We start from the raw sequence: 24,255 nt of genomic DNA on the forward strand, positions 1-24,255 counted from the left end.
ATTTAACCCAACCCCCAACCCACTTCCTGATTAAGTACTTTTTTATTAGTAATGTAGTAGTATAATAGCTTTTGAGTTCATAAATAAAGACAGAAAAGATCCTTAACTTTATAGCAGTGCTTTTGCTTTCTGAGTCAAAGTGTTAAGACAAAGTGTTTAATTAAAAAAAAAAAAAACTAAAATGGGGGTGCCTGGGTGGCTCACCGGGGAGCCTGTTTCCTCTCCTCTCTCTCTGCCTGCCTCTCTGCTCTTGTGATCTCTGTCAATTAAATAAAATCTTTAAAAGTACGTAAATAAATAAATAAATAACAATATGATCAATAGGACCAAAGCTAATAGTATACTCACAAGTACTCTCTTGGTTAGAAGATAGTAGACAATCCTTTCAGTAAACACCAAGAAAACTTTAAAGGAAACACAATACGTAGAGGCTTCAGAAACTGTCAATTATACCTGACATTTTTAAAAAAATTATGTATTATGCTCAGTCTAGACTCCTATAAAATTCTTTCTGCATCTACGCAGTGATGATCACACCAAATATTTCAATAGATTATAGGATTGTGATTCGGGAAGCCGTCTTATAGTCTGCTGTCTCATCTTGCTGTCCTGCTTCTTCTTCTTAGGAGTTAACTGTTTCACAGTTTCCATCCATATCAGAAAGAGTCTTCCATGTAGATAGAACTGCTTTTGCAAAGGCACTTTTGAGAGAAAAGGTCATCTGTCATTTCATAGAACATACACAATAAAGCATTGCTGTATATCTGCTTATGATTATGCAATACAAGTAAATCATTGAAATCTTAAAATTTCAAATTTGAATCATGAGTGTTAAAGCCTCTCATCTAAGCATCTATGCATGACTAAATATTTTAGGTGAAATATAATTTCCAGTCATTAAATTAATATTTATCAAAAACACCTAGCTCTTTTTGGTTACAATGGATGGCTCTTTTTTTTTTATTAACATATAATGTATTATTAGTTTCAGGGGTACGAGTCTGCAATTCATCGGACTCACAAAATTCACAGCACTCACCATAGCACATACCCTCCACAGTGTCCATCACCAGCCACCTCATCCCTCCCATCCCGCTGCATTTCAGCAACCCTCAGTTTGTTTCCAGAGATTAAGAGTCTCTAATGGTTTATCTCCCTCTCTGGTTCCATCTTGTTTCATTTATTCCTCTCTTCCCCTATGATCCCCTGCCTTATTTCTTAAGTTCCACCTATCAGTGAGATCATATGATAATTGTCTTTCTCTGATTGACTTATTTCGCTTAGCATTATACCTTCTAGTTCCATCCACGTTATTGCAAATGGCAAGATTTCATTTTTTAAAAAGATTTTATTTATTTATTTGACAGCGAGTGACATAGCAGAGAGGGAACACAAGCAGCAGGAGTGGGAGAGGGAGAAGCAAGCTTCCCTCTGAATAGGAAGCCCAATGCAGGGTTGGATCCCAGGATCCTGGCATCATGACCCAAGCCAAAGGCAGACACTTAACGACTGAGCCACCCAAGTGCCCCAAGATTGCAATTTTTGATGGCTGAATAATATTCCATTGTATATTTATAACATCTTCTTTATCCATTCATCTGTCAATGGACATCTAGGCTCTTTTCATAATTTGGCTATTATGGACATTGCTGCTATAAACTTTGGGGTGCATGTGCCCCTTCTGATCACTACATTTGTATCTTTAGGGAAAATACCTGGTAGTACAATTGCTGGGTCATAGGCAGCTCTGGTTTCAACTTGTTGAGGAACATCCACACTGTTTTCCAGAGTGGCTGCATCAGCTTGCATTCCCACCAGCTGTGTAGGAGGATCCCCCATTTTCTGCAACAGTGGATGGCTCTTATTTATAAACATAGTGAGCTATGTGCATGTAAATCAGATTACGCAGATGCTCTGTGACAGATAGTTACTTGTTAAGGTAGTGACAGATGATAAAATAGCTAGATTAATCTTCTTTATATTACTTTTCATAAGTTTCCATATGTGATTTTATATCAATAAAAAGATAATTTCTGGAGAATGATCATGATAAATATGTGATTTGTTAATGAATATAACTTCAAATAATTCAAATGTCCAAATCCATGTACTAACTGTGGAAGAATACAGATAACACTCCAGTGATATTTATAAACATTTTAATATAAGGTTGTTTTGTTCTTTTTATTTTTCCCCTTGATTTAATAGCTATGATTTCCCTATATGGAATGAAGGGAGAAAATTATGTTAAGTAGGAAACTCCTGTATTATAATTAGCAGTGGGGTTGTAGGAGCATAAACCAATTAATTATTAAATAGTCACATGGCATTTGATACATCTGGTATGTGCCAAACACATACAAAAATTAACCGCTCAGAGTCCTATATGACAGAAAGAAGTGAATAGGCAAAATAAAACATAGATTAATTGAAATTTATAAAGTTCATATGGAGTAAAGTTTGTAGTTAACAAAATTTGCGATAAGTGAACATATATTACTTGGGAAAATGTACAAATATTACAGAAAGGATTTCGTATCTTTTTTTTTTTTAAAGATTTTATTTATTTGAGAGAGAGAGAAAGAGAGCGAGCATGAAAGGGGTGAGGGGCAGAGGGAGAAGCCGGCTCCATGATGAGCAGAGAGCCTGATGTGGGACTTGATCCTGGGACTCCAGGATCATGACCTGAGCTGAACGAAGGCAGTTGCTTAACCACCTGAGCCACCCAGGTGCTCAGGATTTAGTATCTTGTCTATATTATTATGAGGGGAAAAGGTATAATAATAAAATGCCATTTTCCTTGGAAATAGATTGAGAGTAAATTATTTTACAGAAATGTGACTAAGAGTAGCTCAACTGAAAGTAATAATTCCAAGATGAATAGGATTCAGATTGTAATACTAATATCTATTCAGAATGTAGAAAGGAAGCAAATATACAATAAAAGTGAAATCTTTTAAATATGATTTAAAATGGGTATATCAAAAACTTAAACTGGAAATACAAATTATGACACTAAAATTTAAGGTGAGAATTTCACCAAAATAAAATCAGTGCTTTAGTTTTTTTTTTTTTTTAAAGATTTTATTTATTTATTTGAGAGAGAGAGAAAAAGAGAGTGAGCACATACAAGGGGAGCAGCAGGCACAGGGAGTGGGAGAAGCAGGCTCTCCGCTGAGCCAAGAGCCCCAAATGGGGCTCAATGTGGAGCTTGATGTGGGGCTTGATCCCAGGACCTGGGATTATTGACTGAGCCAAAGGCAGTTGTTTAACCAACCACAACCACCCAGGTACCCCTATATTTAATAGAACTTTCGTTTCAGCAATAACAAAAGTTCAAATATTTTCACAGTATAATGTATTAGATGTGAGTGCAGGTTGTTCTAAATCTAACAAATAAGGGATTTTCTGTGTAATTTATGAGAAAACGCTTTAGTTATGTAAAATACTTGTAGAATATCTTTCCATGTTGTGTTTTTTTTTTAACTTCTAGTGAGTGAATCTTCAGTCAAATCACACACTTTCATAATTATAATCTTAAATATTAATAATGTAAATTAGGATACTTTAATCAACCTCACTTTTTAAATTTGAATATTTAAAGAGCAATGAAGTTTGGTAGTTTTGTTTGAGGACGTCTAAACCTGAGTACCTAATCAAGGACTACACTAGAATATATTCCTTCCAAGTTTAACAGGGTTACAGGCAAAACTTTCACCATATTGTGGTAATCTTTGATAAAAATTAGAAATGCCATCTTTCAAGAATGATTTTTAAAACATTAGTGTGTTGATTTATTATTGGAAATTAGTTTCATGAGTCATACATTTGAAACATGAGAAACACTGAAAATTCTTCTTTACAAAACCTCACAGTATTTTAGTGTGCATTGTTTAGCTATAGAATTCTCGAGGAGAGTGCACATACCTAGACCTGGGCTTGGATAAGTCTCTGTGTTAGGCTACGCTGACCATAGATGCAGCCACCATCTGTCACCATACAACGCTACACCATACAAGCACACTATTCCAGTACTCTGGACTATATTCCCTGTACTGTACCTTTTATCCCTGTGACTTAACTCATTTCATCACTGGAGGCCTGTATCTCCCACTCCCTTTTGCCCATTGTGTCCATTACCAACCTACTTCCCTCCCTTGTGGCAATCATCAGTTTGTGTCAGGTGTAATTTTAAATCCCTTGCATTTAGCAAGGAAAATCTGACAGCTTTTCGTTTTCTGTTCCTAGAGCATTTCATGTAACACATACCACATTTTGCACAGCACTGTAATTATTGGTGAATATATCTTTTAGCATTTATATTTTACTGCAAGGTTTTTTTTTTTTAAAGATGTTTTTATTTATTTATTTGACAGACAGAGATCACAAGTAGGCAGAGAGGCAGGCAGAGAGAGAGAGAGAGAGAGAGAGGAAGAAGCAGGCTCTCTGCAGAGCAGACAGCCCGATGCGGGGCTCGATCCCAGGACCCTGGGATCATGACCTGAGCCGAAGGCAGAGGCTTTAACCCACTGAGCCACCCAGGGGTTTTAATAGAGCTGTTACATTTTAGAATTCTGGTCACTCTCCTCCTTGATCTCATAGTGTGAGCACAGTATGTAGTTCATAGAGACAGTGAAAGAAATTTTATTGGAGATGGAAATTTATTTTGAAGTTGACTTGTTAAATGCTTTATGCCATTAGGAAATATTTTTATGAGTATTTTTCTTGTTGATGTGACTTCATCAGTCTCTAATGCTTTCTCTTGGTTTTTCTTTTCTATGTGTTTTTGAACTCTGTTTCAGAAATGTCTTCAGTGGAAATCCCTTTTATGTAAAACTGATTGTTTTGGTGGTTAATAACATATAAATTAGAAAAAAGAATCCCAGAAAGTTTTCTTTTTTTTTTTTTAATGTTAGTATTCAAACATTAATGGTTTATCTTTCCATGTATTATGAGCAATCTTGTCTTTGAAATTATCCATTAAAATTTATGTAGTTTAATTATTGCAATTTTCTTAAATGTGTTCCCAAATTAACACATTATTTTGGGACTGTGGATGAATGGTAGCCAGACATGGTGGTGCTGGAATGTAAGAACATGTTACCATCTTTAAACAATAGCTTCTATTCTTTTCATTTCCTTTCCCCAGCTCTGTTTACACAATAATCAGGAAAACAAATTCCTATGCCCAACTTCAATGTGAAAATGGTTTTATCTCGTATTGTGGTATCTTAAATCATTATTATGAATAATATGCATTTTCTTCTCCTTTTGTTTTTCTTACCCTTTCTATAAAGAAGCTTTCTCTCACTGTCTTATCACTGTGAAAATACGTATCATATGAAATAAACTTCTGGATTTCACTAAAACCGGACTTCATGATAGCAATACTCACATTTCACTATGGAAATAACGTTCTCTCTTCCTCCAAAGGATACAATGTTATAATGAGCCTGGTTTCCTTTTAAGCATGTCTTCTCTTTTCTCTTTGTCCCTCTCCTCCTACCTAATATATCCGTGCGGCTCCATGTCCTCCGCTCCTCAAAATCTAGTAACATTTTTAAGAAACACCTAAGTATTATTTCGAAAACTTGCTACATTGTCCCCTTCTTTTGCACAATTAATACCCCTGATTATCGTCTTATATTTTCTTAATTATGTCTACTATAAAAGAGAGAAGAACATTGGTTTAGAATCAGACATTTGGTTTGAAATTCTTGCTGCATAACATTTCTGATTTTCCTCCTCAGTAAACATGAGATGATATTATCTGCTTTATAGATTTGTATGGAGAATTAAATCAGATGATTGTATAATATATAGAACACTGCTCGGCATATGATAGATACTCAAATTATGTTTATTCTTCTCTTTATCTTGTGACTTCATTTCCTATGCTCTCTTTTTCCCACTCCAGTGTGAGTTGTGAAAAAATTGTTCTACATCATCTGCAGTCTCAATATCTACTATGGTTAATCTTTAGTATATATTTTTTAGGTAACAAATAAATAATTCACCTATTAGCTGCCCAGAATTATTTCCAGTGGCAAAGTAGTTCTGTATATATTTATGTATTTTTATGTACATGTTTGTGTGTGTCTATGTGCATACACACATCTAATGCTTATTTTTGACACTCATGTTCAATGGGCATAGACGTAGGAAAAGACACCATATCTGAATGTTGAGAGTATGGAGGCATTGTTTACTGGATGATGTATCAATCTTTTTAGTATCCTTTTTAAAATGTCCATTTTAAATTAGCACTTTTTTTTCAAAAGTTATTTCTTGGAAAGAGATACAAACTTATGGCAAAGAAGTTCTGAATAATTTCTTATAAGTCAGAGTGTGCATAAGAAAAAAGTGAGATGAAACTATTTTACGATTCCTTTCCATATAGTTTCTCTTTTATCTCAACCACTTTTTTTTCCCTCATCAATACTTTTCCTGTTTGTAAAAGTAAAATATTATGAGATTATCTATTATAAACTTCATTTCCTTACAATGTGCCTGTGAGACTAAAACTTTTTTCAATATGTTGTATTCAGATATAGTGTTCTTGGAACTGGTTTATACAATAGTGACTCAAAAATATTTTTAAGCTAAATTATTGAATGATCTTGCTTCTTACACATACATGTTAAAAGAATCAATAGGGTAAAATAAAAAACTAATGAGATGTATAATACTTGTTAAGATATAATAACACTTAATGTGCTAGACACCCTTCAGGGAAGTGCACATTTTTATGCATTTTATAGAATTTATGATTCCAAATTTTAACTCACTTAATGTCATATAGTCACATCAAGTAATATTACTCCCTCCACTAACAGAGGGAACTGAGGAACTGAGTGCTTAAATGAGTTGCCCAAGGTCACAGTACTGTAGAGCTAGTAATTGATACTGGGAGGTCTTTCTCCAGAATCTATGTTTTTATAGCATGCAGTAAATAACAATGCCAGAAATTCACATAAATCTATGTAATTTTGCCTTATAACTAATGCACGTATGTCAGAAATTTTTGTCATTTATTTTGTCAGAATGAGGCTTATTAATGGACTCTAAACTATCACTATTTTGTATAACCCTTTCCAGAAATTTTTAAAATTTATACTCAAAATATGAAATTGTTTTTAATATGTGTCGATCACCAGAAGAGAGAAAGAGACAGAGACAGAGAGGGAAGGGGAAAAGGAAAGGAGAATAGCCCAGTTTGTACTGATTGATCTGCTTTAAAGGTGCTGACTAGAAAAGACATCTTCAAAATTTGGGTCATACTCCTTCAGTAGTTTTGCTTCTTAAGATAAATTTGTGCAATCTTCAAGAGAAGGCAGCCATATATGTTGGATTCAGGAAAGTACGTTTCTTTTTTTCTTTTTTTTTTTTTAAATTATTTTCATTAACATATAATGTATTATTTGCCCCAAGTGTACACGTTTGTGAATCATCAGGCTTACACACTTCACAGCACTCACCATAGCACATACCCTCCCCAATGTCCATAACCCCACCACCCTCTCCACACTTCCCCTCCCCCCAGCAACCCTCAGTTTGTTTTGTGAGATTAAGAGTCTCTTATGGTTTGTCTCTCTCCGGATCCCATCCCATCCATCATTTTTTCCTTCCCTAACCCCCAAACCCTCTACTCTGCCTCTCAAATTCCTCATACTAGGGAGACTGTATATTTGTCTTTCTCTGGTGGACTTATTTTGCTCAGCATAATACCCTCTAGTTCCATCCCCATTGTTGCAAATTTCAAAATTTCGTTTCTTTTGATGGCTGCATAGTATTCCATTGTGTGTGTGTGTGTGTGTGTGTGTGTGTGTGTGTGTGTATCACCTCCTCTTTATCCATTCATCTGTTAATGGACATCTAGGTTCAGGAAAGTAAGTTTCTTAAGGCTATATTTTTAAATGTATTATATGTATTTTTAAAATTTGAGCAACATTCCTCATCTTAAATTAAAAGGTCTTAGAGAATAGTTTGCATGTTTTATTCAGTTCTTGTGTTCCTAGCCCTATTTCGCTAGGCACTCAATAAACCCCTTTTGAATGAATTGGCTAAGTTTGAGCATAATTAATTAATATAAATCTAGGATCTTCATAGATTAATTTAAAAGGATGCTTTGAAAATTAAAATAGTTAAAACATAGGATAATTTCTGGATTGAATATTGGGGGTTGGAATGAAAGTAAGACTCATACAATTTAAATTTTTGTTTGTTTTAAACTTAGAATAATGGTAATGAATGAATTTTTTATTTTTAGTGCTCTAATGTTAGTAAAAATTGTATTTGTGAGAAGTGTGTATACAAAGGAAGGCCCAACTCAATTTATACAGATTTACAAATTATACAAATCGATTACTAATTTATTGTTATCCAAATTGATACAGCATATTTATATTAATTTTTTCAGTGAGACTGAATTATTTGGTTCATTCCTTTTGTGGGTTGAGAAATAAACTCTATGTGGTACATGCATAAATATTGTCCTTTAAGTTACTTAATCATTTTTCTATATGATGCCTGTGTAAATTAATATGAACAAGGGAGGAAGGTTATACAGATGTTCTAGTCAGCAAATAAATCATCATCATCAAGGAATTCAGATGAGAAAACTTATATTTGATAACCCATTCTTTTTTCCTTGTTTGCAGGATTCAAATTTGGGATATTGGTCTTTGTTTTTGAGAACTTTTTTTGTGGGATTTTTTTTTTTTTTTTTTTTAAATCATCGGTCTTGGAATACAGAAGAGGAACCAGAAAGACACTTACTTCATTTCACGTTGGGAACACTCACTATTGAGGCATTCTCACGCCCCGGTCCACAACCATGTGGCCATCACAGCTACTAGTCTTCATGGTGCTTGCTGCACCAGTCGTTCAAGGTAAGTCCTTTAATTAGATTTTTGTGTGAAGCTTTATGTGGTCACTATTTGCACTAGGTCCTTTCTTCTAAATCTGCTCAGTGCTTTAGCAGCTTTTGCCTATGCTATATTCATAGAAGTAAGATAAATTTAAAAGACCATAATATGTACCATCAGCTGCAGTAAATACAACCTTGAGTTTGATTTCTGAAAGTAGATTTTGAAATGTATACATAGCCAATTCTTTGTTATTTTTAAGGGCTTTCAGTATTGGCTACTCTTTTCCATCTTTAATACACAGAATACAAAGTAAACTGCTCATTTAAATAAGAATCTTTTTCATATATATACATTTTAGTGCAAAAAAAAAAAAAAAGGCCAAAGTGATATGAACGTATGCTGAAAGGTAATTTTACTGAAACATGCTAATCAACTCATAAAAAAAACATATACTTTGTTCATCTAGACATTTCAGTATTGATAACACAAATATGATAGTTAAATGCTGTATCTTTGCAAATTTTATAAAAAATAATTATTTATAAATAAGATAAATTATGTACAACTTAGTATAATATTCAATGAATCTTTCTAACAACTGGCAAAGTCTACATTTATATTTCTTACTGACAATTTAAAGTTTTCTACTAATCATCATTGGTTTTGCACTTAGATGAAAATGGTATAATATAGTCACTACCTCATACATTAATGGTAATGATGCCAAAGAAAGGGACACAGCTCTCTTTGGCACCGCTTTGGAGGTCTCAGAATATTAGGATGTAGCAAGTACCTGAGACCAGATTTTAGGCTCTTTAGCTCACTTTTGGTTTTCTTTAATTGACTACAAAAATCTACTGTAGTTTATCACTGAAACAATTCCGAATTTGGCCCATACTCTTATTTCAATGTGAATTACATTTTGCTGTCATTATAAAAACTGGAGAAAATACCTTCTGTGTCTTTTGATGTTTTCTTCTAATGTTTTCCTGATTTAACATATTTTTTTCTAAGTATTCACAATATAAGGTACTTCTTTTTTAAAGAAATTAAAGTAAAATAATTCAACCATCCAGTTTTAAATGATGTAAATTTGTAAAAAAAACAAAAACAAAACAACAACAAAAAAAACCATTCAGAGTGTTTCCTTAATTCATATAGTGATGGACCACTTACTTCCATGTACTTGAGTATATATAACATTTTGTGGTAAGAGACAATAAAAAAAAATTATGTCCCTTTAAACAAGTGTTTTTCTAATTATCTGTATATCTAAAGTTTATTCTAATTAGGTTTTGATGTTATAAAGATGCCTCACTCTTAAGGTTATTTTGAGGATTAAATAAATAGCATATGTTGAGAATCTAGCATAACAAAGAGTCAGTGTTTGAACAAGCTAATTTCCTTCATTGTACTATCTGCTTCTCTAGTTTTTGTTCTAATAAATTATAACAACCAGAAATTAGCTAATCATGAGAGCTATTTCATTTGTTTTTGATAACCAGAAACCCCCCTACACAGACACACACACATGTATCCTCTCTCTCCAAGGAATTCTGAGAAGCATTTAAAAACTCCTCATAGAACAACTATAAATTTGGCCTGGCACAAAAAATATTTTGGGCTAGAGTAATCTTTTCTGTTGTCTTTGAGCTCCTTTACCTTATCTTGACTTTGAACCATATTATGCCACACAATATAGCAGCTTTCTATTTATAAACTTTTTGTGACCTTGAATAGAAATTTTAAAACTTCGCACCAAAACATTACAAGTCCATTTTGTCTGCCTTCTCTAGAAGGCCTTCTCCACTGCCTTTGTAATACTTTGGACTTATAAATAGAGGGCTTCATATGAACAGCCTTTGGGGACCCAGCCTGCTCTTAACTAAAGGAATGTTTGTACCTCTGATCAGTGCTGATCTTAGAGGATAGACTTTTTTTTTTAGAGTCCCTAACAATTCTGTCATAAAGGAATACCACATAACTTAAAACTTTATAGACAACTGAGTTAAAATGATGTCACGGTTACAGAAGGACATGCTCTTTCCAAAACACATCCCCGGTAGCATCTCCGTGCCTTCTGTTGTTGAGATGTCCCTCTTTATTTGCACCCCTGACCATAGAGAATTAACTTAACTGGGAATGACTTGAATTGCTCTTTTCTCCAGAGCAAATAATAATGATGACCACTGATTTTTGTGGCCATAAACTTCAGATGTATTGATATAATTAATCCTTACAATGTTCTCATGGGTTTAATATTATTTACTATTACTATTGTTATCACTTTTTATTATAAAAACACTGAGATAATGAGTGGTAAAGGAACTTGACTGAAATAACACAGAGACCCAGAGGAGATTTAAATGAAGGACCTGGCTTCTTGAGCTCTGGTTTTACTGCCCATAGATAAGCAATGATTATCAAAGCCATTCTTCCTTGCAGAGAATCCCATTTCAACGTTTCTGGCTGTTTGGGAGAAGGTGAAACAGAAATGCAGATCACCTGCTTTTCTCCTGTATTCTGAGCACAGACAGATGAGGTTTTGATGTCTTACAGACTTGAGATAAAATTTCAACTCTGCCACCTAGTAGTTCTGTAACCATGTTACTTGGTAAACTAGTTAACAGATATCCATTATCACCCAGTGTGAGCCAGAAAACTGTGCTAACTGCTCAAGATATGGTAGTAAACAAAATATTTTAATTCATCCCTCAAGGAGCTAACAGTAACTTAAAATTTTGTAAGCCTACTTTTTATCTGCAAGAATGAACAATTATTCCATGTAGAGTTATTTGAAGAAGTAGATAGAATAATATATATGTATAACTTCTAACATAGTGTTTGGCATTTTGTAAATGTTCCTTATATTTTATTTGCCCCCCCCTTATTACCTGGAAATGGGAGCTAACCCTCTGAGCATTAGATAGGGGAAAGTGGCAACTTCCCTGGATTCTTACTGTGAGATGTGAAATAAATTTTTTTCTACTTGAACCTCAGTATTTAAGTTTTTTCCCAATAAATTCTTGACACTAGTTTCTGTTCAAAATTATTATCAAGCTAGTATGTATGAAGGCTTAGTGCATAATTCTTTATATATAATAATAGAGTTATAACTGTCGGTGATGCAAGTATACAGTTGACAGTCGTAGTAGTATATAGCTGGTAATATAATTGTCAGACATGGATTTTGTTCATGATTTTCACATGGACAAAATTAGAAACTAAGCTAAAGAATTAATACTGAATCATGTTTACATTAGTTGGATAATCTCCATATTTTCCTAGAAAGTCTGGCCAGTGTTTGATCTAGGAAAACAAACTTAATCAGTACGTCACACCATATATGTATATATATACAACTTTTAAATTTGGAAATGTCTCTGGTTTTATGTTTATCTGTCCATATTTTATGTCTCTGTGTACCTCCGTATTTCTCTTTTTCTGTTTTCCATGACTGTGCCCTCTTCCTGTATAGCCATAAAACCCTTATCTATAAAGCAACGAGAATTGGCAGAAGTAAAAAGAAACCACTAAAGCAGATGGCCAGTTTTTTGCTGTTAACTAATGTAATGTTGCATGAAGATAAAGGATTTTTTTGTTCTATTGATATGGTTGGTACCAAGGGAAAAGAAAGGAATTGGAGAACAATAATCCAATAATTACCTGGGCACTTGGGCTCATTGCGATTGTCAGTAACAGAATACCAATGTCCTGTGTGATATATGGGCTAGGAGATCTGGTACCCAAGCCACAATGAGTTGGGAGTTTAGAAGGTGGTTGGGGTGCTTAGATATCTTCACTGTATCTCCTCTTAATTTTAATTGTACTTATGAAGTGTGTCACAGTTGAAGAGATAGGAAACAGGGTAATTAGAACTTACTGTGGGTAAAGGGGAACAATATATTTTATGATACTTTTGGATTAAAAAATGGGGTTTTAAAAACTTCTTCTATAACTACCATATGTATTCTTTTTTTCCCTGCAAGTTTATTTTTTAAAGTTGCATGTGTCTTTATATATTTGTGGACTTTATAGGCTAACCTGCTTTTTATTATGTTTAAGAGTTGATTATAATAAACAGCCATTAGCAGAGACAAAACTGCTAATCATATCCATATATATTTAGTATTATATGTTTTTGTGTAATTTGCATTTTATTATTAATCTAATTTTCACAGTTATAATACCATTAATGTATCAGTAATGTAAAATAATACACATTTTTTAAACTTATAATAAAATGTAAAGCTTGAGAAAATAGAAAAGTGCATTCCACCACATAGCATCTTACTATATAATTCTCTTTATGAAGTCATGTTTTATTGATTGTGAAAAAGTCAGCTTGACTTCTAAGTTCTGCTTAACTTTGTTAGTTTTAGAAATTAATCATCTTTGGAATGTTTATGTTTGTCAGCCTAGATAATTTGTAATACTCCCAGTAATATCACTATATTTACGGTCAAATATGTTATACAAAAAAATATCTTTGTCGTGGTCATGATATATGAGGCTATGGTGAACACATCCAACAGCATTACTCACCAGGTACTGAATTTCAAAATACATTATTTTGTAAGTTAACCATAATCTCTAATATCACAATATAAACCACAAATATGCATGGCTGATAGCTTTTCCTTTGCAAGAATATGTTCAGAAACATTCCCTTACACACTCGGTATGCAGGTTAGCAATTGGAAAAGAACTTTCTTTTGCCTTTGCACTTGCAAAATGTGTTATAGGTGAATTTTATTGTACTGATACTTTATGAGTAACATGTATATACTTTGAGAGCAAAATAGCTTTTTCTTATTTTCGGATTTTATGTCTGACTATTTTAGGATCATATCTTATTGTTTATATTTCTTGGCCTTGGAATAGACTAGGACTGCAATAGGGTAATTGTATGCTTGATGTAGAGTGAATTAAAACACAACTGGATTACATAACATATAAGTATCTATTTATTTTCCTCTTCTTTGCATCACTATTTACGCTCATTCTCAATGTAAGAATTAGTGTTCTCACATGTATAATTTCATATAAGCTGCCATAATATGTTTTTTATGCATTTATTTCCTCCATTCTCATTGCTAAATAGTTTTTAAATGACCACTCAAAACATTGAAATGCAACAGTTGAAAGTCTCATTGATTTGTTATGTACATAGGAGACAATATATTGTATTATGATCTATTTTGACAGTTCAGAATAAGACCCTGTTGAAAAATAGGGTTCATTCATTCTCTACTCTTTGTGAGTTTTTAATTGAAAAATTGAAAACAAATACCTTACATGTTGTCAATAATTACATTTTTGCTTTATTTCTATATTTCCCTTTTATTGTCATCTTGGCAAAATTAGTTTTTTAAAATATAGAAAGTTGTCTTCCTATCAAAAAAATCTGTTTTAAATGAAAGATTTCATCAAGTAAGCTAGACTACTTAGGGATTTGCCAGAAAAATATGCTAGCTTTATTTACACAAGTAATGGATACACATCCTTGTACAAAATAGGGTCTCATAATGACATCTGGTAAATTTTCTATGTTTATTTAATCTACACATAGTTTGTGGTGATTTGGATGTCCTAAAGTCAAGGTTGTTGTATCTTACTGGTAAAATACAAGTACATAGTCTCATATATCTCTTTGTTGGTCATTATCCATGTCACCTATTTATTCTCAAAGTAACTCTCCTCATACAAATTTAAATCAGAAAGGAAAAATCCAATAATCCCATGACCCAATGATATAATTAATATTAATGCTTATTAGATTTTTCTTGCAGTCATGTATATGTATATATTTTTTAGAAAATGGAATAATGTTAGAAATAAAATATCTTTCATTTTGACTTAACCTTAAAATGTAGACATTTGTGTACTCTAAATTTTTTAAAAATTATGGCATTGTATTATACGAAGAAACTATTGTTTACCTAACCCATATATTGATAGCTTAACAGAGAAAGTCATTGATATATTGCCATTACCAATAGTATTATAAAGTTACACAGTTACATATAAAATTTGACTTTATTTTTGTACCTCTAGAAGAAAATCTCTTGAGAAATAGAAGGTTAAAAAAATTGTTTTTAGATTAATTAGTAACTATCTTAAATGAATATTAATAAATTATCAATGTACCCTTGCTTGCTTGCTATTAATACAGTTGTTTGAAATTCTGCAAGTTTAGGCTACTATAATAATGAACAATTATTCAAATATTGAGGTACTATTTGCAAGGGCATAATGATGGATTCAGAAAATTCAAGAAAGATAAACTTTCTCAGAATTAAGAATATTTTGTGTTCTGATGTACGATTCACACATACACATGATCTGAGTCAAAACAGCAATGAAATGTATGAGTTACTTAAGAAATATCATAGGAGGAAATATAGAGAACTTTTATGAGGAAAAAGTCTAAAACTTTTTCCTGGAAGTTATAAAAGAAGACAACGCAATATACTGTGTTCATAGATGAAAAGCCTGAGTACAACAACATGGACAAATATTTCCAAATTACTTTTTCTAGCTTTTTACACAGCTGAATTCAGAGTATCCACATGAGCTTTTCTATGTAGAAATTCAACAGAATTATTTTAAATATATGTATTGGATATTAAATAAGGGAAAAGCTAGTATAAATGAAAGAAGTAATAGGACGTGACTTACCCAACTTATCATAAATCATAAATTATACATATAAAATAATTAAAGATAAAAATCTCAAAACTAGGCAAATTGGGCAACTGTTAAAATGAGATCCGTGAAGTAGCTCTGCAGGTTATATGTCTGTGTTGCAATGTGATACGAATGATACCTCAGAAGTAGTTAAGTAGAGATCAGATCAATAGTGTGTGTGTTTCAAATTATATACTATAAAAATTCTGGAGGAAGATCTCTTTGTGTTACTTACTCTAATGTCCATTTTTGAGCAGTATATCAAATAAAGTGTAAAGTAAGCTGCAATCATAGTATATTCCTAAATTAATAATGGCTTCCAGACAATATTTCCTTGATCACCAAGCATGCCAAGGCAGGTGGGTGTTTCTGATCAGGGTATTTGTGTCTGGTGGGAAATAGTGATGGATGCCATCCTTTTGCTATCACAGTTATACGTAGGTCTAGTCTAATGGCATGGCACTTCCAAAGTCATTTTGAGGGTCGTTGCCATTTCAGTCTGCAGGAAGGGAGAATGAGCACTGTGGAGACTCTAGTGGGAAATTTTTATGGATGTGTTTGGAAGCAATTCAAATTATTTCTGCTACCATTTCCATTAATTAAAACTCTGCCTCATAACTATATCTATATAAAGGGGTCTGAAAGGTATAGTCCTCCTCATGTGATAAAGGAAGATATTTATAAAAGATACCATGTAGCTTTTAAATAAAACTGGATTTAAAGCACTAATATATATTTTTAGATATATAAATGGAGGGATTTTTTTTTTTACAACTTTATTGAGATACATTTAACATACCAACAAGGCACTCATTTAAAGTATATAGTTCATGGGATTTGAGTGTTTGCATAGTTGTGTAACCATCAACATAATCAATTTTAGTCTATTACCAGTCCTCCGTAAAGAAACCTCATACCAATTGGTGGTCACCCCTGATTTCCCCCTTCCTCAGTCCCTGAAAATCACTAATCTACTTTATGTTTCAGTGGATTTGCCTATTCTGGACCTTTTGTATCCATAGAAGCATACAATTTTTGATCTTTTGTGACTCAATTATTTCACTTAACAGAATATTTTTTAAATTTACCCTCATCATAGCATGTAATAGTACTTGGTACTTTTTTATTGCCAAATAATATTCCTTTGTCTAAACATACTACGTTGTGTTTATCCATTGGTAGAAATTTGGCTTATTCCTACTTTTTAGCTATTCTGCATAACGCAGTTGTGAAAATTCATGTACAAGTTTTTGCACGGATGGGATTTTACTTCTCTTGGGTTTACACATAGAAATGAAATTGTTGAGTCACATGATTGTATGTTTTGCATTTTGAAGAACTGCTAAACTGTTTTCCAGAATGGTTTCACAGTGAAACATTCCAGACAGCAATGTGAAGCTTCCCATTTCTCCACATCCTCACCCACACTTACTATTGCCTGTCTTTTTCACTTTGTCATCCTAGTGGAGGTGAAGTAGTATCTCATTGTGGTTTGGGTTTGCATTTCCTTAATGCATAATGATATCGAGCTTCTTTTCATTTGCTCCTTGGGCATTTGTATACCTTACTGGAGAAATACTCAATCATTTCTTAATAATTAAAAGTTGCTTATTATTAAGTTCTGAGTGTTCTGTATAGGACCATCTCTTATTAGAAGAGACCAGAGAATATTGTTAGAATATAAATAGAGTTAAGGGTTTTTTCAACTGCATATTCTAAGAAAAACTTTTTGCCTGGATTTACCCACTTAAATCTCATCTGCTTTACATTTGCTTTGAAATCCCCTGCCATTTATCTAGCCTCATGCCTCCTTCCCTTTTACTGACCATATTTAATTTCAGCACGTCATTAAATCAGGTTTTTATTAAGACATAAACTAGTAATTGAAAGTGATTGAAATTTCTTCTGATATGTGAATTGTATAGTAGTGACGTATACAAAACATCAGGGTAATTAATCGGATTCTTCTGGTTGTATCCAATTACTCTTCCCTAAGAACATGATAAAGAACATAAGCTTTAATCATGATGAGCAGAAGTATTTCTATTTTTGTTCTAGTCCAAATTCTTGTTCTTGCAGATTTTGGAACTCCTCTTATTTATATATTTTTGTGGTTTTGCTCAAATTATATTCTAAATATTGAGGCTTTCCTTTTATTTCCATAGATTAGTTTTCTCTAATATGCTCTCCAAACTACTGGTTGCCTCTTTTACTTCATCTCAAGAAAGTTATACAATTCATTATGTCTATCAAATTTATATAGTATATAATAATGACCTTTGTACTCACATCAAAGGTTTAGTATTTTTTTTAAAGCTTTATTTTAATTAATTAATTAATTAATTTTTTAAAATTTATAAACATGTATTTTTATCCCCAGGGATACAGGTCTGTGAATTGCCAGGTTTACACACTTCACAGCACTCACCAAAGCACATACCCTCCCCAATGTCCATAACCCCACCCCCCCTTCTCCCAACCCCTCTCCACCCAGCAACCCTCAGTTTGTTTTGTAAGATTAAGAGTCACTTGTGGTTTGTCTCCAGTAGTTTTACATGCAGTGTGGGCTGGAACTCACAACCCCAAGATCAAGAGTCAGATGCTCTACTGACTGAGCCAGCAAGGCACTCCCTGAATTCACTGATTGCTTTAAACAAACAAACAAACAAACAAACAAACAAGCAAACAAGCAAAGATGAGAAACAGAAGAAAACCCGAGGTTTCATATGGCAAGAATCCTAGCAACTTTGAATTATTTCAGCACACTGTGCTTATCTGAAGTATTACCATTTGAGCAGAAAAGACTAGGAGAATGCTAAATAAAGATAATACATGATTCATAAATGCTGATATTGAACAGTTGCTACAGCTTTAAGGAACCATGAATGGAGGAAGATGTCAATATATTTAGAAAGTAATATTTACAGGAAGACCAGAAACTGAAGTTTACCGTATCCCCCAATTTAAGCTGCTTTTAGAATCCTAATTTGCGTGCCCCTATTGAATAAAATGAGAGATGTCAGACCTCAGAGTCTAATTCCATTTCTGTTACTTCAAGGAACATGACCTTAACTAATTTGATTCACAGTTTCCTTACTTGTTAAAGGGCTAATTAGGCCTACTTTGTTATAGTATGAGGATCAAATAAAATAATGTATAGAAAGGACTTAACACAAAACCTCACACATTTAATCCTGAGAGAATGTGATCATTAAAACATACCTTTTCGAATTAGAACTAAAAAAAAAAACAAATGATCTGGATAGTAAGCAAAATTTGAAGTACAACACCATCTTGGGGTCACTTACTTTCCATAGTGTTTTTCAAAGACCGCATTGTGTGTTCTTAATCCCCAAATGTGACAGTTTCTCTAATTATGAGGCTACACATTTATACACACATTCTATCATTATATTCAGAACTCACCCACTGGACTGTAACTAAGTCTTTAACGAGTTACTAATGAACATCTTAAGCTTAGATCAGCATTTAGAGAAATGTTGAAGAGTGTTGAAAAGCTATTCAGAGGATAGGCCTGTTGCTTTTAATTAGACTATAAGCCCAATAAAATTTCCTGTCTTCACTATTCATCCAAGGCTTAAAGAAATTGAATAGTGAGTGACAGATAGACTCTCACTTTGGTATTATTGGTTTAATAATAAGTTAAAAGGGATAAATATATTGAGCTAAATCAGAGAAATCATTATTTTGATTAAATGCAAAGGTAAAAATAATAGGCAAAACCAAAATAGCATTTCACAGTGATTCATCTTTTTCTCACCCTGCACTCAGATGACGTTACACATTATTTTTATGGTTGCAGTAGAGAATAACAGATGACATGAGGAAAAAGATCCAGATATGATTAGATCGTGTAGATGACCCCCCCCAAAATCCCTCCAAACAAAAAACAAAAACAGACCTCTGTATTTATATATTTATAAAAAGAATGAACAGTTGGCTTTCACACATTACTGCTTCTCTCCAAGCTGTTGGAGATAACACGAAAGTAGTAATCATAGACAGGACCTGAATTAGATCAAGACTATTCTTTTCTGGAGCTCTTGTTACAAATCAACAATGGTGGAGACTGTTTAGCAATGATCCTTCCTTTTCCTTTTTGATGGAGAAGTTGGTGGAACCATGCAAACCTAAGGGCACCGTATTTAATAATCAAGACAGATAGTATGTAAAATTGAAAGCAATAGGCTAGTATGATGTTTCTCCGGGAAATGCTGCACATTTGCTTAAAAGGAAGTCTTTTAGATTAGTTACAGTGGCTCAGGACAGTGGGAATAGCTGTGATAGCCTACATGTCTTATAGGTTACCAGTTATTGTTAGGAGACAGGTTAGATCTCATGCCTCTACACTCAGATATAAACCACCATGTCGATTTTTAAAAGTAGGTGTCTAGTAATAACCATACTCTATGTACACACAAGCAGCATAATATAATAGATCATTTTAATATGTTCGCTTGTTAATGTATCTGCTTTCTTCTTAATCAGCATTTAGACATTCATTTTGTCCATGTTTTGAGGAGGTGGTGGTGGAGATAAAAATCCCTTCCTTCCAGAAAAAAAGTAGATAAAAACTTTTCATTCTTCTCAGCCATCTTCAGAGATGCCAGTTATGATTAACTTAAGATAGAACTAACTAACGAGATAGATTTCTGTCAAAATATATAGGGTTTTTCGCACATATCAGGTATAATTGACCCTGTGATTAAGGAAAAGAGCACCATTATTGTTGTTATAAAGATTCTTAAAGAATTATTTACTTTATAGCACTCTAAAAGCATAGCTTCCATGCCATTAACATTTTAGTATACTTTAACAAGAAAGTAGAGGGAAGGAAATTAAAAGAAAATCAGTATTTTCCAAATAATAAATTCCAGAGCTTTATTCTTATTACCATGAATTTAAATCTATTTAACTTAGGGCACCTGGGTGGCTCAGTTGGTTAAGTGACTGACTTCAGCTCAGGTCATGATTCTGGAGTCCCAGGTTTGAGTCCTGCATCAGGTTCCCTGCTCAGCAGAGAGTCTGCTTTTCCCTCTGACCCTCCCCACCTCATGCTCTCTCCCTCTCAAGTAAATAAAATCTTTTGAAAAATCTATTTCCCTTATGTTTATTTAAAAAAAGCAGATATTTTTGATTAGAAAAGAAAAAAATATTATTCTGAAAAATAAGGTATATAATATACATTTTATTGAATTTGAGTGAAAATGTCTTCTTGTCAGAAGCTAAATTTTTTTTTTAAAGATTTTTATTTATTTATTTCACAGAGATCACAAGTAGGCAGAGGGGCAGGCAGAGAAAGGGGGGAAAAGCAAGCTTCCCACTGAGCAGAGAGCCCGATGTGAGGCTCGATCCCAGGACTCTGGGATCATGACCTGAGCCGAAGGCAGAGCCTTAACCCACTGAGCCACCCAGGCGCCCCAGAAGCTAAATTTTTAAAAAGAAATTTATAACAGCAGAAACTTCACTCATTTTAACAAATGTTTGAGATATTTACATCACAGTTTTACAATCTAGGCAACTATTACAATGAATGAACCACAATTTTTCCCTCTACTTTTAGGATATGAAAGATGCCAGACCTGAAAGCCAATTAAAAAGTATTCTTTAGGGGCGCCCGGTTAAAGTGGGTTAAAGCCTGTGCCTTTGGCTCAGGTCATGATCCCAGGGTCCTGGGATGGAGCCCTGCACCAGGCTCTCTGCTCAGCAGGAAGCCTGCTTCCCTCTCTTTCTCTCTGACTGCCTCTCTGCCTACTTGTGATCTCTGTCTATCAAATAAATAAAATCTTAAAAAAAAAAAAAAGTATTCTTTAAGTGCTCTTTCTTTTATTTTTTAACAAATAGGGATTAAGTTCCCCTTTAGCTTTATTCATAACCAATGTTTGACTCTTCCACTAGTCTCAGAATATCATACAGTTTTTATATCTTGATTGTTCAGTCTCGTGGTAACAGTTTAGCCATAATATGTTTTATTTTACTGTAACAAGCTGTGTTGTAGAGAAGAGGAGTAAGGAACCCAGTTTGAAGGGAAATTGCTTACCCACATAGGGCATACCACTGTTTCAGGAAACAATTCAGTCTGGACAAGAAGTACTTTGAGTTAAATTGAATAATATCCATGTATGTTATGAAAGTTGCTTCATCAGACACAAGTGGGCATTTATCACTACAGAACCATTTTCTTTTGAGAACCAGAATGAAACAGATTTTTCTGTGTTCGAACTTCCATGTTGTAATTTCTACCTGGTGGATTCCTTGTCAGGTGCTTGGATTGAAACTCTATGACTATTGCTAGAGCTTACTACCCTGCGGGTAAAGAAATGATACACCTGCCACCTACAACCTACATCTTAGGGAGAAATCAGGAACAAAGTAATCTTCTTATATGGCCAAAATGGAGGTAGTGGGGGACAGGTAGTGCCTTTCAATATGCATAAGGAAGTGGAATTGGAATAATGCCTTTACTGACAAGAAAAGAAGCAGAAGCAAGAGTCTGCTAGTCTGTCTCTACCTCTCTCTCTTGCCCTCTCTTCTTCGCTGATGCCTCCTTACCCACTTTCTTATTCCTCCTGCACTCTACCTCTTTCTCTCCTGGTAATATGTATGTTACACGGAAGTGGGATTAGACATCCCTCATCAATCATCCATATAAGTATTTCAGGATAATTTCTAGCATTTATACAGCACTTTACAGTTAGCTGAACACACTAGCTCTATGAATACTCATATCCAGTGAGTCATTGATAATAATATCAGTAATATTAAGGTGAAAAAAAATAGATTTAGAGCCGTCAATCCAATGATGCAGTGACATTTGAAATAGTTCATAGAAGAGAAACTCAAAAATCTCATAAACTTCTCGTGGTGGCTTCTTCCAAAGACATTTTAATGACTTCCGAGCATTTGCCTTATTTCAAAGACCTATGATTTAAATGATAAATAAACCCACCTAAACAACATATAGACGAATGAGCTAGAATATTACAAGACAAAATAAGTAAAATTTTTATAGTTTCATTTAAAGGAAAAAAAAAGTATTGTGTTTATGTTAACCTAGAGATAATAGTAAAAGATAAAATTGAATAGTGGGTTAGGGTTAATACAAAGATGAACTACATCATTGTAATTGTAGTACATTTCCAACTCAATAAAGGTTCATAATTAGCTAGTGATTTTAAAAACATGTTAAAATATTGCTCCCAAACACAGAAACAAATGACTTGTGAGAAACATCCTTAGTGTTTGAAACTTAAATCACTTGTAGTTCTGATAAATACTCTTTGGTGCTGTATTATTGTTGGCCTTTGTCTCACCTTATAAATAGCATGACAACCCATGGTTTTGTCGAGATCCAATGCTTAATATCATGATCAATAGATATTTGGAGGAAGAAGCTGAATAATTGGCTGAATTACATAGCTATTAATCGAAGGAGAACAAGAAAAGAGTAGCAGTTAAAATTGGTTAGAAAAATAATGTTTACTTAGTATTTTTATTATTTACAAATCTTGATCTCAGAAACTATATACCATTAAAAATATGATTTTTTTGATATTTACTTCAATTTTAAGCTCCACAGACAAGATGAAAACTCTGGTACTGGTATCATATGGACTTTACATCTTACAGACTTTACATCTTATGTGCTCATTATTTTTCCTTTTCTTAATTCTTGCCTTAAGTTCACCCCAGACTATTATTCAGGAACTTTGGTGCTCTGATGGCTTTTGATGTTTGGAGACTAACATAAACATGGGGAAATATTTTGATCATTTCAGTAGATTGTGAAATATTAATTTTCATATTTCATGCTTCCCACTAGGGAAAACAGAATCAAAGTGTTTACATAGTGAAAAACCCGAGTATGCACTGATTATGTAGACAATTTGGATACGGCAATGACTCATATTACTTATGATGAGTATTGAATATTATTTATGATGAAAGCAATTTGAATTTGTAAACTAGTAGCGAATCTCTCTTTTTTAAAAATACAAAGTCTTAATGAGATGTGTACTTCTTAAAGGAAATAAGATACAATGTCTCTCTTTCTGAAGAAGGTTAGAAAGAAGAAAAGACAAGATATGGTGGCCTTACCATTACCTCCTGCCCCCAAACCAGAATTACCTTTGAGATACCTTCGAATCCATACAACAGAGTTTCAAAACACGATCTCAAATGGAGAAGGGAGAGGAGTACGGTGGGAGAGAGGTTGTGTGTGTGCTTCTAAATTATCTTTCTCCTCATTAATCTGAAGAGGAAAAGAGACATTTAGGACATGAAGGCTCTCCTCAAATATACTGGATGATAAGTACCTTCTGGGAACAGAATTTATTTTGTGCAGCCTATTTGTATGGATTTCAGACAAGTGGGTTGGAGAATGCCTGGGTATAGATATCACCTTTCTCCTCGGGAGGAAGAACTTACTGCCTCAGATGGAATTGGCTGCCCAAGGACAGACTGAGCTTCTGATCAGTGCCTCTTACATGCAAATTTTGTTTCCAAGTTTTTTAGCGGTCATGCCCTCGGGGCTATTAGCTAGCGTGTGAGTCTCATGATTCTTTCCAGACCTCAGATTCTGAGCCTCTAATGGAATACCAGACTTAAAACTGTGATGTTTATCTTGAACACTTATTTTCGTAATAACTTCAGGAAGACAAATGAGATTTATATT

The 24,255-nt window shown here is 33.6% G+C and overlaps 1 protein-coding gene across 18 annotated transcripts in view; it reads left to right on the plus strand.

Annotated features, from left to right (window-relative positions):
* Positions 1 to 24,255, plus strand: part of ADGRL3 (adhesion G protein-coupled receptor L3) — an 839,163-nt gene that overhangs the window by 293,383 nt on the left and 521,525 nt on the right. For all 18 annotated transcript variants that reach the window (XM_045079818.1, XM_045079821.1, XM_045079816.1 and 15 more), the window contains exon 3: positions 8,661 to 8,891. In XM_045079818.1, the coding sequence (XP_044935753.1) occupies positions 8,837 to 8,891 (55 nt within the window). In that variant the 5' untranslated portion in view covers positions 8,661 to 8,836. The remainder of the gene's footprint in view (positions 1 to 8,660; positions 8,892 to 24,255) is intronic.

The sequence above is a fragment of the Mustela putorius genome, unplaced genomic scaffold (assembly GCF_011764305.1).
Source record: "Mustela putorius furo isolate JIRA1106 unplaced genomic scaffold, ASM1176430v1.1 tig00000430_pilon_pilon_pilon, whole genome shotgun sequence".
NCBI lineage: Eukaryota > Metazoa > Chordata > Mammalia > Carnivora > Mustelidae > Mustela > Mustela putorius.